Genomic DNA, 15,000 nt, shown 5'->3' with positions numbered 1-15,000 from the left:
TGTAGATATTGTACTAGATGTTCATGAGGAATATTTAGCGTAAAGGCTGGTTCGGATATATTTGAATAATCATCCATATCTATCATATTAGTATAGTCGGTGCATTCGAAATTTATTTCGGGTGTTTTGTAATCTCTCAATTGCGTCAGGTCTTCCACATTATTACGGTAATATAAGATTTTTCTTATAGCTGAATCTCGTATTTCCTTTTTATTATCAAACAACATTGCTAATAAAATATTTTCTGAGTGAGCATAGTATGCGTTTTCTTTAGCAACATTGTTCACAATTTGTCTCAAATTCGAGTCTAAATATTGCGTCCAGCTAATAAATTTATAAAATAATATACTACCATACACCACAGAGTTGTAATATTTAATGTTAAAGTACATTGGAATATATACTTTCATTACGTAGTTTGCCAGAATTTTCAAATTTTTGGAAGGCTTATTAGTAGTTACATATAACCGAAGTAACCTACTAGCCTTCGTGAGCCAACGGGAATGTGCTATTGGCCCTGGTTTCATGTTAGCTAAGTCTGTCGATACTTCTCCAGAAGCAACTGCTTTAGCTATTTTTATTAAATAACTTGAGTCAGTTGTCGATTCAGCAGGACTTATATCAGCCAAATTTTCAAGTGGGATTGTTTCAAAGTCTTTTACCGGCTGGAAGTATATAGGAAAAAATAAATTATATTGAATTTGAACATAGGGTATTAAAAATAGTAAATATGTTATAACTCACCGGTATATTTTCGCATGTTTCAATTTGTTTGCTTAATATTCCAGTTTTTGTTCGTGGTCCAGTGGTCAATGATTTTTCCAAATAGTTAAATAAATGGCGAAGTGGAAGTTCGTTAAAGTGGAGAAGACACACAAACCAATGCAGTGGCCTGTTTAACTGAATTTCAAATCGACGTAAAATACCATTTTTTACGCCTGTATTTGCTGGTTCACCATCGCAACATATGCCTATCAAAGAATCGAGAGCTATTCCTTTATCGGCGAAAAACTCGTTCAATTTGATTACTTTACTTTCCGAATCTTCATTTTCCAATTTTGTGTAACCCAACAATTGGCCATTCGGTTCCTTTAAAATAACTAAATGCGCTTCTTTAATCATTCGTGGGTGAAACTTCTTATCGATTTTTTCCATGGTAATAGAATCATTTTTTCGGCCGTCGAATGAAAATGCTATTAATTCAGAAGAATCATATCGTTTGTGTAGAGCTTGCCTATTTTTCTGCCTCTCGCGAACGCTTTTATTTTTGTCCATAATGACAGGATTGCCCCAATCATCCGTTATGCCCAGGTCACGCAGGATTGCCGTCACCACGCCAGACCCAACTCTATCAGAAATTGCAAATCTGTCGCACATTAAGGCATAGCTTGGAGCCTTATATCTTCGACTATATGGACCACGTTTTATATGAGAAGTATTTTGTAAACTTTCCGAACTGCTTTTAAAATCAAAATCAACATCTGGAGTATATGTCTCACCTGGAGTAATATTGCTAGTTATTGTAGATTCTGATACTTCATCTTCAATTTTTATAATATATTCTGGTATCGTAGATTTCCTCTCATTATGTTGATCCATCATAAACGCTTGTAAATGTTTTGGGATCAATCCACAAGAACACAGTAATCTTCGCAAATCGCATTTGCATTTTCCAATATAAAATAATTCTTTCGTGGATTCTACAAACTCCTGAAATGATGCTTGGGTAGACTTGCTTTTATTTGTACTTTTATATTTATCAATCAATCGGTTCAATTTTCTAGCGATACTTCGTTTCTCCATAATTGGAATATCAATTTTTTCCCACGTCTGAATCAATTTCGTTACCACATTTGGAGTAAATGTTTTATATGAAAACATTTTATTTTGTTTTTTTGATTCTTCGGCCAAATAAAAATAATACCTGATAATTTCCATACTTGTCGGAAGATTTACACCAGTAAATTCTTTTGCTTCCCCAAATGTAATTTGATCATGCGAGCGCATATGATTCAAATTACTAGCACTTGCGCCTGAATTTAAATAAGAATTCGCCATTGATACTTCACGTCTAACTGGAGAACTGAATGAAGATTTATGCGAATTTTCCACATTAATATATTCTTTTCGAAAGTTCGAGAATTATTATAAAAAAATACTAGCGCACTCTGATGGAAATAAATAACAACAAACTAAACCCGATTTAAAAACCCCCGTACAAACTATTAAAAGAAATATAACTTACAATTGGAATTATTCACATGCCTAAATTAATATATTAACTTATTAAAAACAGTATTTTATTGAAAATTTCGCTGGCTAAAGAGTTATTTGCGATATATGGTTTTGAAGTCAAAATTCATTTAAATAACACATATATTTCATATGAAAAGGTGCCCATATCGCTTAATTTTACTTCTATAATGATTCGGCCCACCCTAATATATATATATATATATATATATATATATATATATATACAGGGCCGGTCCTGCCTTGCATGCGATGCATGCGAAAAATGCGGGCGCACGCCTTAGGGGGCGCCAAAACGAGATTCGGAAATGAAATTTGTAATATATTATTGTTTTTTTTAATTTTTTTTTAAATAGTTTATAATAAACAATCTAACTTAACTATGGATACGGAGACACAAAAAGCATATTGAGTTTGCAATGTGATACATTAGAAACAATTAACCGATTATTAACTCTACAAGTTAGTAAATTATTGTTCTGCTTATTGTTTAATGTACTTATTACATTTTTTCTTCGTTTGAAATTAACGTGAAATAAAAAAAAATATCTAGTGTTCATCCCCTAAGCGCAAACCTACGAAAGTTTAAATTAATTATTGGGCGTTATTGATGAAAAATTGCGAGCTGATTTATTTGAAACGGTATTTATTAAAGAAATATAAACTAATTATAATAGAAAAAATGGAAAATGGGGGGTCAGTGCTTAGAAAATAGATTGTTTATTCCGAGAAATTGAATTGTAACTTTTGGTTTTGTTTTAAATGTATCGCATCTGATGAACTTTGAACGTTGAAGACATGCGTGGTTAGTGTTAGGGAAACAATCCAAAAATGACTTTGGAACAAAAATTGTTGAGCTTTGTTCATATCTAGTGGTCCCTATTCTAAATTTAAATGCAAAAATAATACAGATACAAATACAATCACTTTTTTTCAATATTCAGGAAATATGTGATTTCTTTGCATCTTTTACTGATCTTTGGCCAATACTTATAAAATACGTTAAAAATTTAACTTCAAAACAACAATCTGATACTCTGAATCTAATGATGAATCAATTCGGGCTTTATCAATAAGGAAAAGTTTACGATGCACTCTTTAATATTGTAAATACTGAAAAATAAATTAAAATAAAATTTAAAAAATCTTACGTGAAATACGAGAGCTATGTTAGTTTTAAAGGCTAGTTTTTTTTCTCGATTTGCTTAATAGAATAAATCGCATAATAAATAAGTAGAATGTTCAAATGTTATTAAATACTTGGAAATTTTAAAATGTTTGATTACGATCAACCCGCGAATTGCCTCGATTTTCTAAATAAATTTAAAATCCATGTATTTTATACGCTTTTAAATTATATCTAATTTTTTCTTACGATTAAAAATTAATTGAAAAAATGTATGTAAATATTTATATACTTTTAATGATATACTGTTAAAACAGTTAAAATTATTGGGGGGGGGGCGCAAGAACAAATTTTGCATGCGGGCGCTGAGGACCCCAGGACCGGCCCTGTATATATATATATATATATATATATATATATATATATATATATATCTAGTCTCGAAACGTATAAAAAATAAAATAAATTCTTTACATTCGACGCATTGGCTGTTTTATTCATTTCAATATGTTTCAACATCGAACAAAAAATCCTCAATATATATATATCGAAGTTAAACCTTGTTTATGCGGCCCGCTTGAAGTTAAACCTTGCTTATGCGGCCCGATTGCACCTTTGAGTTTGACATCCTTGGTGTACACCGTCGGGCCTGGAATTTATATAAATAGTCAGTTTAGTATGAACAGTCAGAGAAAAAGCGCGTATTTGTAAATTAGAATAAAATAAACCGAACGTAAATATGTAACAGGACTTTTCAAATGACAATCATCGTGGAAATTTCATATTTCGTCGATCATCAAAATTACAGTCCACTAACAAAGGACAATTATTCGACGATGATTCGACGTAATATAAATCGCTTCAGATTAGCAAACATTTAAAATTCCTCGAAAATTTCATTATATTACAGGAAGTTCCAGCAATTTGCCTAAGGTACGATGCCATACTCCACTAGTTTTTTTTAAATTATGAAGAAACGACGCGGCCTTTCTTCTTTAGAAAATCTAATCAGCCCGATTAATGAGCCGATTCAGCCGCACAACAGACAAATGTTATGGCAAGGCCAAGTTACGCTCCAACTTGCATATATTATGCTTCTGATTCATACTGAATACTGTCAAAATGTCATGTGCTTGTTGTGCATTCAAGCGTTTTACACATAAACTGCAACGTCACTCGTACATTGAAACTGAGTAAGAAACATCATGCTATCTAAGATCGTTTTTTTAACTTTCCGAAGGAGAAGTTTATGTTTTCATCAAAAAATCCGATTCGCTAATTATATGTTTTCTCGACGTTTCAAGCCATTCTGAATCAAATGAGACCAAATTTGGAAAAAGTATGTGTGTGTGTGCGTGTGTGTGAACAGATTTTTTGCCGTAAATCGACGTTTACTCAAAAACGGTTGGACCGATTTAAAAAACTTAAAAGCCATTCGATGTATTTCGATGTGGACTCTCGTTTCTGAGTTTTGTGAGACGATCGGCCGAGCCGTTTCTTTGCATGTCGCAGAAAAGTGGAAAAATTTTCGTCCACGTTTTAGCACGCAATTCCTAATCGATTTTGAAAATTCAAAAACCGTTCGAAAGATATTCGTTGGGAATCGTGCTGATTAGTTTTTGGTAAAGATCGGCCGGGCCGTTTTCTAGTAATAAAGTTTTTAAAAAAAATCGACGATTTTTATTAACTTCCCGAAGGAGGAGTTTATATTTTCATAAAAAAATCCGACTCGCTAATTTTATGTTTTCTCGACGTTTCAAGCCATTCTGAATCGAATGAACCCAATTTGGAAAAAGTATGTGTGTGTGTATGTATGTGTGTGTGTGTGTGAACAGATTTTTTTCCGTAAATCGACGTTTTCTCCAAAACGGCTGAATCGATGTCAAAATTTTAAAAGCCATTTGATATATCTCGATGAGGACTAGCGTTTCTCAGTCTTGTGCGACGATTGGCCGGGCCGTTTCTTTGTAAATCGCAGAAAAGTGAAAATTTTTTCGTCCACGTTTTAGTCCGCAATTCTGAATCAATTTTGAAAATTCAAAAACCGTTCGATATATATTGATTGGGAATCGTGCTGATTAGTTTTTGGTAAAGATCGGCCGGGCCGTTTAATTGTAATAAAGTTAAAAAAAAAAAAATATCGACGCTTTTTATGATTTTTTTTTTATGGTAAATACCATAGTCTTGTAGATCATACTAAAATATTACGGCCCTACGATAAGTTGTTTAATTTTGAAAAATCGTCAAAGTTTGCAAAAATTATTATCGTTTCTTTGACATTTGACAAAATTAAACCTTTGATCGACGTTTTCTCAAAAACGCCTGAACCGATTTCATAAATTTAAAAGTCATTTGATGTATCTCAATGAGGACTACAATTTGTCAGTTTTGTGAGACGATCTGCTAAGCCGTTTTTTTGTAATTTGAAAAAAAGTGTTAAACTTTTCGTCCACATTCAAGCTCAAACTACCGAATCGATTTAAAAAAATCAAAAACTGTTCGAAAGATATTAGTTGGGAATGATACTGATTAGTTTTAGGTGAAAATCTACCGTGCCGTTTTCTTTTAATTAACTGTTTGTAAAATTTAAGCTGATTTTTATGGAACTTTTTTTGGCGATATATATCATGGTCTTATAGAACTTACTGAAATATTACGGCCTTACAAGTAGTATAATTTTAAAAATTTATCGAGAAAATAAGTTGTTTTTTTGACATTTGTTAATATTACAATTAGAGGATTTACTTGGTATAACGATAGTAGTACTTGGTCTTACTGAACATACCTACCAATAAAGTCCTGCGGACAGTATTCGTTCAGACGTTGAGCTGTTAACATCGGTGAATAAATAATAACCTTTCCATAAATATCAAAAAGTACTAATATTTTTTCTACCTGTCCAGTGACCTGTGTTAGTGACTGCATTGTGTACAAATAGATACCGTTAAACACGTGTCCCCTTGCCGGGGGCACGCAGTGTCGTATAAACATTGCGTATTTTATATTAATATAAGTGGTAATTAAGTAAATTAACCGCATTTTTGTTGTGCTAATTAAATCAATGTCTTTATGGAGTCCGATACTGGACAATTAAAGGGCCGTCCGCCCGATAAAAATCCTCCTACACGTTCGGAAATTGGCGTGACTGTTGCAAATGCAAGGAATGTGTACTATGTCGGAAATGAAAATAATACAGATTTACGTAATTCTAATAATGAGGAGATCATAATAAGAAGGGAACATAATCCAATGCAAATTAATAGTGCTGAAACGGTGATTGAAGAGTCAATTCGAATTGAAGAGTCGATTAATATGGATAATGTGTGTGACAAAAGCAATGAAGCACAAAATATTGAAATGATTGAGCAAGTACCTAGTGATGAGAATTCTAATCAAAATAACGTTGATGAAATACATTTACCGAATCGTTTTGATATGTGTGATACTGGACCTTTTTACATTTACGTAGAATCTTTAAGTAAAAACATTGGACGTTTACACCCTATGGCTCTCGGAAAATTACTACACAGATCACGATCGATTCTGAAAGAAGATTTGCTGGAGATTATCATGATTGGTAACAATAAAGTCAAACTAGTTCTTAGGAATGGTAAAACAGCAAATAGCCTTCTTGACGATAATTTTTTTACTGCTAATAATTTGAAAGCTTACATTCCTAAATACCTATTAATTAGGGAAGGTATAATCTTTGATGTAGATATTAATCTCACGGCAGAAGAAATATTAGAAGAGATAGAATCAGTCATTCCAGTAATAGACGTAAAGTGTTTTATACCAAAAAACATCAACAAACGCAGAATCAACTCGCAATGCGTGAAATTATCTTTCAGAGGTTCAATTCTGCCGGATAAGGTAGGTATACATTCTGTAAAATGCCCAGTCAGCCCATATATTAAGAAGATCACCCAATGCCACAAATGTTGGCGTATTGGCCACGTTCGGGAAAAATGCCGGAACGACCTAAGGTGTCCCAAATGTGCAGGTCCTCATATTAAAGACGTATGTTTAGAAGATACCAACAATCTATGCTGCCTGTGCAAAGATAACCACGAGGCTTATAATAAAGATTGCAGGATCTATAAAAGATATAAAAATATTAATGAATTAATGGCAACACAGAATTTATCTTTCTACGAAGCAAAAAAAATCTTTGATAACGATAAATACTCGAGAACAGTTAGAGTTAACCTTAGCAGCTTGAATAAAGATAAAGATTTCCCTCCTATGAAAATCAAGAACTCTAACCAGAGTGGGGCTTTAATAAACAATAAATTCATGGTTCTATCGGACCTGGAAGAGGAGGAAGACCAAGGATATGTTGCAAACTTCCAGACATTTAATAAACCAAAAAGGATTCATGTTCCACCCTCAACCAAGAGAGAAAAGAATGGGGCTGTAATCGGACATAACATATAACCTGTTTATAAAGAAAATATGGCTGACAAGGCAAACTTTAAAAACCCTAGAAAAAGAGTGAAAAACAAATCAGATTCTGATTCTGAAAATGAAGTAAAATCTAATAGGAAAAGTGAAGATCCTAACACATCAGGAGGCCTATATCATTTCATTAGGCTGCTAAAGGACGTCTATAATCCAAATGATCCCGTATTAAAAAATTTGTTAAGTGATGTTTTTCTCAAAATGGTAAAAATTAAACACAAAATAGATCCTGCAAGTTTAAAAAAGAAAAAATCTAATAAGGATTTACCTGTGAGTTCAGAAAAATAAATCAATCAGTACTCCTTTCATTATGAAACAAATAAACATTTTACAATATAACTGTAGATCAATGTTAGCAAACAAGAGTAGTATAGAACATTATATGTGGTCTCATAAAATTCATGTGGCAGGTCTGTCCGAAACCTGGCTTAAAGAAGGTCATAAATATTTTGTCAAAGGTTATCGGATTTTCCGAGAAGACACAGTTGACGGTTATGGCGGTACTGCCATTCTAGTCAAAGACAACATATTATGCGAGAAAATTAACCACCCATTTCAGTGCCATCTTATCCAAATGTGTGCAGTGATTTTAAAATTAGAAAACCCGGTATGTATTATTTCAATCCATTGTGCGCCGAACTCTAAGGAATATTTCAAGAACATTAAAGATTTAATTGAAACTATTTCCATGCCAATACTTATAATAGGGGATTTTATCTGCAAAAATTTAGCTTGGGGTAGTGCCTCCATTGACAGAGGAGGCGAGATTCTATACAACATAATTGAAGACCTAAACCTCACCATAATGAATGATGGAAGACCAACCACTATCAGCACGGCAAGTAGGAAAGGTACGCCAATAGATCTTACTTTTTGTTCCAATAATCTATATGACAAAATCCAGTGGGACATTTATGCGGGCAGCTTAGGATCTGACCATTTGCCGATTAACATTACATTAAAAACTAACTTTGATGTAAAAGATTATATACGAGTATATCCCTCCAGAAAATGGAATGGGAAATAGAAGATAAGTTGAAAAAAGTGGTGATGGATCCTCCATGAGGATCATAAGTCAAAATATGATGCCATTATCGAGATCATAAACGAAGCAGCTGGTAAACACTTCAAAGAACGTAAAACAGTGGCAATTAAGCAATTTAAACCCGCTATCTGGTGGGACGAAGAATGTGAAAACCAGATCAGGAAAAGAAAAATAGCGTACAAAAAGATGGTAGACGAGTTTACTTACAACAATTTTATTGAGTATCAAAAAATAAACGCTATTACAAAAAAAATCTCAAATCTAAAAAGAGAAAAAAGTGGATGGATTTTACAAACTCGCTCAATAGTAATGTTAATACATCAAAGCTTTGGAATATAGTGAAAATTTTTAACAACAAAAATAATAGAAACTCATCTAAGCCTCCAGTCGCTAGCTCATTCTTCGAAGACATGCTAAAAATGTTCGTTCCAGACTTGGTCTCCAATGAAATCAATCTGAATTTTGCAAATAATCTCGGAAGAGATCCCGATGACTTAATTTCTCCTATCAGACTATATGAATTTGATAATATATTAAAAAATAAAAAAGACAGCGTGCCAGGAATGGATAATATCTCATACATTATGTTAAAGAAGAGCCCCATAGCATTAAAATGTCTAATCATAGAGGTATTTAATTCAATTCTTTCTACATGCTGGATTCCAGAGGATTGGAAAAAAATTATAATTATTCCCATCTTGAAACCGAATAAAGACCCTTTGAAGATAGAATCCTATCGACCAATTTCATTATTATCTTGTTTGAATAAGACATTTGAAGCCATCATCAAGAATAGATTGGAGTGGTATTTAGAAAACAAGTCTCTCTTCAATCAAAACCAATTTGGATTTAGACGAGGTCAAGGCACAAGTGATCTGTTAAGTACCTTATCTAATGACATTCATATATCTAATTCGAATAACGGATACCTCCTATTGTTAGCGACGGATATACATAAGGCTTACGATAATGTTGATCATGGCATTTTACTGAACAAACTTAAGAAATTGAACATTCCCTCTAATATTATGAAAGTGATAATTCTTCTACTAACCAATAGGTTGCTATATGTAAAAAATAAAAATATGCAGCGACACTAGCTCTCCCACTATTGAAAAATAGTAGTAAAGAGCTACACTAGCCTCCACACTATTAGGGACCCTAATGTGTGGAGGGGGTCAGGCTACCAGGTATATAACCAAAGCAGCTACCATCCTCGATCTCTTTTCTCTTCTACTGGTCGAGCAGGCAATACCTAGAAAAACTACGGAGTCCAAGCGAGGAATACCAAGAATACCAGAATTCAACCAAGAAGATTTTGTAATTATTATAATTTTGTAATAAACTTTATTTTTCATTTATAGTGTCTTGATTTTTATATGTGGGACCACCCCACATAATTGGTGACCCCGACGCTGAATTGGACCACATAATTGGTGTGAGCTGAATTACTATAGAGCACTATCCGTACAGAAGATAATAAAAAACAATGAATAAAGACATACAGGACACTAAAGGGGAACTGGACGCAATCTCACGCACTCCGCATCTACCGCCATTTTTAAGTGAGAAACCGACATTGTGGTTCACAATAGCCGAAGCAATATTTTCTCGATGCCGCATCATTAATGACCTGGCTAAATATGAATTTGTAATAGCTCACCTAGATTGCAAATATTTACTCCAGATTGAGGACGTGATAAATTCTCCGCCTGCAGAGAATAAATACATAAAACTAAAGGAGAAATTAATCAAAAGGCTATCAATTTCCGAACGGCAAAGGATAAGACAATTACTTTTGCAAGAAGAATTTGGTGATCGAAGTCCTTCTCAGTTCCTACGTCACCTTCGTTCATTGGTCGGAACAACTACAGTCGACAATTCACTCCTACGAGAAATCTGGATTCAACGACTACCGGCACAGACTCAACAAATACTGCAAACCCAGATCAATGGAGACCTAGAAGAACTTGCATCGCTCGCCGACAAAATATGTGAGATTGCACAACCGCCAGTAGTCGCAGCAACTAGTAACAACCAACAGCAAGACATCATACAAAAACTAATTGATAAAAATGATCAACTAACACAGCGTGTGGAAGATCTTACAGAGAAATTAGCCAAGTTAACCTATCGTAGCAGACTCAACCTATCAGCAAATAGAAACTGTAGCCCATTTCGACAAGACAGGTCTAACCACTTCTTCAGGCCGAGAAGTACTTCTAGATCGCGCAACCGAAAAACATTCTGTTGGTACCACGCCAAATTCGGAAAGAAGGCAAGAAAATGCGAGAGTCATTGTTCGTTCAGAGAGGAAAACTCCAACGGCAAGGAGTGATGGCGACCTATCCTTGCTCTTCATCAAGCCGTCGCCTCTTCATAAGTGATCGCAGAACTAAGGTACAGTTTTTGGTCGACACAGGTTCAGACGTTTGCGTGTATCCAAGGCGCTTAACTGCTAAACCTAATCCTCAACTAAACTATACTTTGTCTGCAGCCAATGGAACCAACATACGCACGTACGGGGATATTATTTTACAATTAGATTTTGGACTAAGAAGAAATTTTACTTGGAGATTCATCGTAGCAGACGTAACAATGCCTATACTTGGAGCAGACTTTTTGGCGTACTACAATATCATTATTGATATAAAGAATTCTCGTCTACATGACAACCTGACATCATTGTCATCTCCAGGATGTGTCACATTCTCTCGGATACAAAGTGTCAAGTCTATATTTGGAGACAGTGCATACAACAAATTATTAGCTGATTTTCCATCCATCACCAGACCATCAGGCTTGTGTCAAGAAAGCAAACACAAAACATTTCATTATATCAGAACCACTCCAGGACCTCCAGTTTCTTCTGGACCACGGCGCCTCAAGCCAGAATTACTTCGCGTAGCCAAAGAAGAATTTAAGAATATGGTAGAATTAGGCATTGCAAGACCCTCCGATAGTTCTTGGTCTTCACCTCTACATCTGACACAGAAAAAGGATTCGACGTGGCGTCCATGCGGAGATTATCGGCTACTCAACTCACGCACAATTCCAGACAAATATCCCGTTCGTCATATTGCGGACTTCGCCCATAATTTAGCAGGATGTACTATATTTTCAGTGATCGACTTAGTGAAAGCCTTTCAGCAGATTCCAGTTCATCCTGATGATATTGCAAAAACAGCAATAATAACACCATTTGGGCTGTTTGAGTTCCCGTATATGACTTTTGGACTAAGGAACGCAGCACAAACATTTCAGCGATTTATAGATGAGGTTACACAAGGTCTGGATTTTTGTTACGCATACCTAGATGATATTCTTATATCATCTACATCGCTAGAAGAACACCAAGATCATCTCCGCCAATTATTTCAACGTCTGAAAGACCACGGCGTTGTCATTAATCCAGCGAAATGCGTATTAGGTGCACCCAAAGTTACATTTCTTGGTTATGAAATTTCTAAAGATGGAACTATGCCACCACAAGACCGTATCAACGATCTCCAAGAATATCCGCTACCGGCAACCTACTCAAAGCTGCGACGCTTCATAGGAATGATTAATTATTATCGAAGGTTTATTCCTCACATAGCTGAATTTCTTGCTCCGCTACACAAGCTGCTCTCAGGATCTACCAAATCTGGATCACAACCAATTTCTTGGACCCCACAGCTTCAAGATAACTTCGAGACTTGCAAGAAAGAATTGGCTAAAGCAACATTACTAGCACACCCAGTTCCAAATGCTCAAACAGCATTATTTAGCGATGTATCCAACCATTCTATCGGTGCAGTATTACAGCAGTACATCAATGGCACTTGGCAACCTTTGGGCTTCTTTTCAAAAAAACTATCTGAGAAACAACAACTATGGCCAGCATATTATCGAGAACTTTTGGCTGGATACGAAGCAGTGCAACATTTTCGAAGCTTACTGGAAGGGAGACATTTCATTTGGTTTACTGACCACAAACCTTTAATTCACGCCTTTTCCCAGCGAAAGGACAAGCTGCCGCCAATACAGTTAAATCAATTAAGTTTCTTTCTTGTCGCAGTTTACAACAGATGTTCGCTATGTTAGTGGACAACAAAACATTGTAGCCGACGCTTTCTCAAGAACAGAAGCCATAACATCGCCTTTGGATCACTCCGTTATTGCTAAATCTCAAGACGAAGATGAAGAACTGGTAACGCTCTTAAAATCAGATACTGCTCTCAACCTGAAACGCATCGCTATTCCAGGAACCAAAGAACAATTATATTGCGACATATCTCAAAATAGATTACGTCCTTATGTTCCTGCTGAACATAGACGACACATTTTTAATACTCTGCACAATCTATCTCATCCAGGTATAAAAACCACAACTAAACTCATCACGGATAGATTTGTTTGGCCTGGCATTCGCAAGGATTGTAGAACCTGGGCTCGAAGCTGCATCTCATGTCAACGCTCCAAAATTGGTCGGCAATATAGTCACATCACTTGGAGAGTTCAAAGTGCCACCCGCCAGATTTCTGCATGTTCACATTGACATTGTCGGACCACTTCCACAATCAAAAGGCTTCAAATACCTATTCACCGCTATAGACCGTTACACACGCTGGCTTGAAGTTTTTCCTCTATCAGATATTACCGCAGAAAGTGTAACCTGGGCTTTCCTGTATTCTTGGATTTCACGCTTTGGTGTTCCATCTCAAGTAACAAGCGACCAAGGACGGCAATTCTGTTCAGCTGTTTTTCAAGGAGTAACCAAACTACTAGGAATTTCCCACATTCCTACTACAGCATATCACCCGCAATCGAATGGATTGATTGAAAATGCTCACAGGCCACTGAAAACAGCCCTCATGTGCCATGCAGACCCGTCATGGATGGATTCTCTACCAATTATTTTATTAGGAATTCGAGCTTCTGTTAAAGAAGACATTAAAAGCAGCAGCGCCGAATTAGTATATGGAGAGCCGCTTCGTCTACCTGGCGAATTTTTAATCAGCAACGCAAGGAGATACCAACAAGCGACTTCTTGAGAAATCTACATCGACATTTCGAAACAATACATCCAACTCCTACATCTGCACATGGATCGAAAAAGACCTTTGTACATAAAGAACTAAGTAATGCAAAATTTGTATTCCTTAGGGAAGACGCTCTGCGACCAGCGCTTTCTTGTCCATACAGAGGTCCGTATGAAGTCATAGATCGAAACTCCAAAACATTGAAAATTAAAATTGGAGAACGCAATGTAAGAGTATCCATCGATCGTGTCAAGCCCGCTTTCACCACAGAAGACGACCAAAGTACGAGTCGACTCCATCCAGCGCTACAGAACATACCTCCAATCAATATAAAACACGGTTTGGACGGGTAGTTCGTCCTCGCATCCAATAAAATTAATACAATTTATTGACTCGCCAGGGGGGTATTGCAGCGACACTAGCTCTCCCACTATTGAAAAATAGTAGTAAAGAGCTACACTAGCCTCCACACTATTAGGGACCCTAATGTGTGGAGGGGGTCAGGCTACCAGGTATATAACCAAAGCAGCTACCATCCTCGATCTCTTTTCTCTTCTACTGGTCGAGCAGGCAACACCTAGAAAAACTACGGAGTCCAAGCGAGGAATACCAAGAATACCAGAATTCAACCAAGAAGATTTTGTAATTATTATAATTTTGTAATAAACTTATTTTTCATTTATAGTGTCTTGATTTTTATATGTGGGACCACCCCACAAATAATATTAACAGGTCCAGAGTAGTCTTACAGGCTTACCACAAGGTTTTATTGAGCCGTTATTATTAATATTTTATGTCGGACTTTACGAAGTTACCCAAGACGAGTTAGAAACTACAATATGCTGATGATTTAATTTTGTACATTTCTTGCAACACACTTGAGCAAAGCATTCACAAAATGAAGTCGTCGATCACAGGTGTCTCAGAATGAATGAGGTTCAACCACCTGAACCTTTCCTTGGTCAAAACAAAGGGTATCCTGTTCACCAGGCATAGAAAATTCCTTTACCCTCAAGAAATCAATATGGGGAATTGGATCTGTAAAATATACGATAGTGTGTGAAAATTTTAGGGGTTACCTTTGATAAAAA

The 15,000-nt window shown here is 35.6% G+C and overlaps 1 protein-coding gene across 1 annotated transcript; it reads left to right on the top strand.

Moving 5' to 3' along the window:
• Positions 1-10,374: 10,374 nt before the first annotated feature.
• Positions 10,375-11,223, top strand: LOC113380662. The gene has a single exon (XM_026619820.1). It carries the CDS (start codon positions 10,375-10,377, stop codon positions 11,221-11,223), a length of 849 nt encoding a protein of 282 aa, XP_026475605.1.
• Positions 11,224-15,000: the final 3,777 nt, after the last annotated feature.

This window comes from Ctenocephalides felis, unplaced genomic scaffold (assembly GCF_003426905.1).
Source record: "Ctenocephalides felis isolate EL2017-DRISC unplaced genomic scaffold, ASM342690v1 CF-g0.4_SCAFFOLD_02300, whole genome shotgun sequence".
Taxonomy (NCBI): Eukaryota; Metazoa; Arthropoda; class Insecta; order Siphonaptera; family Pulicidae; genus Ctenocephalides; species Ctenocephalides felis.
The sequence above is the reverse complement of the archived record's forward strand: the minus strand, read 5'-3'. Positions and strand labels throughout refer to the sequence as shown.

Bases quoted from the DNA above. Each gene is read 5' to 3' on its own strand.
- LOC113380662 (XM_026619820.1), top strand. From the start codon at position 10,375: ATGAATAAAGACATACAGGACACTAAAGGGGAACTGGACGCAATCTCA.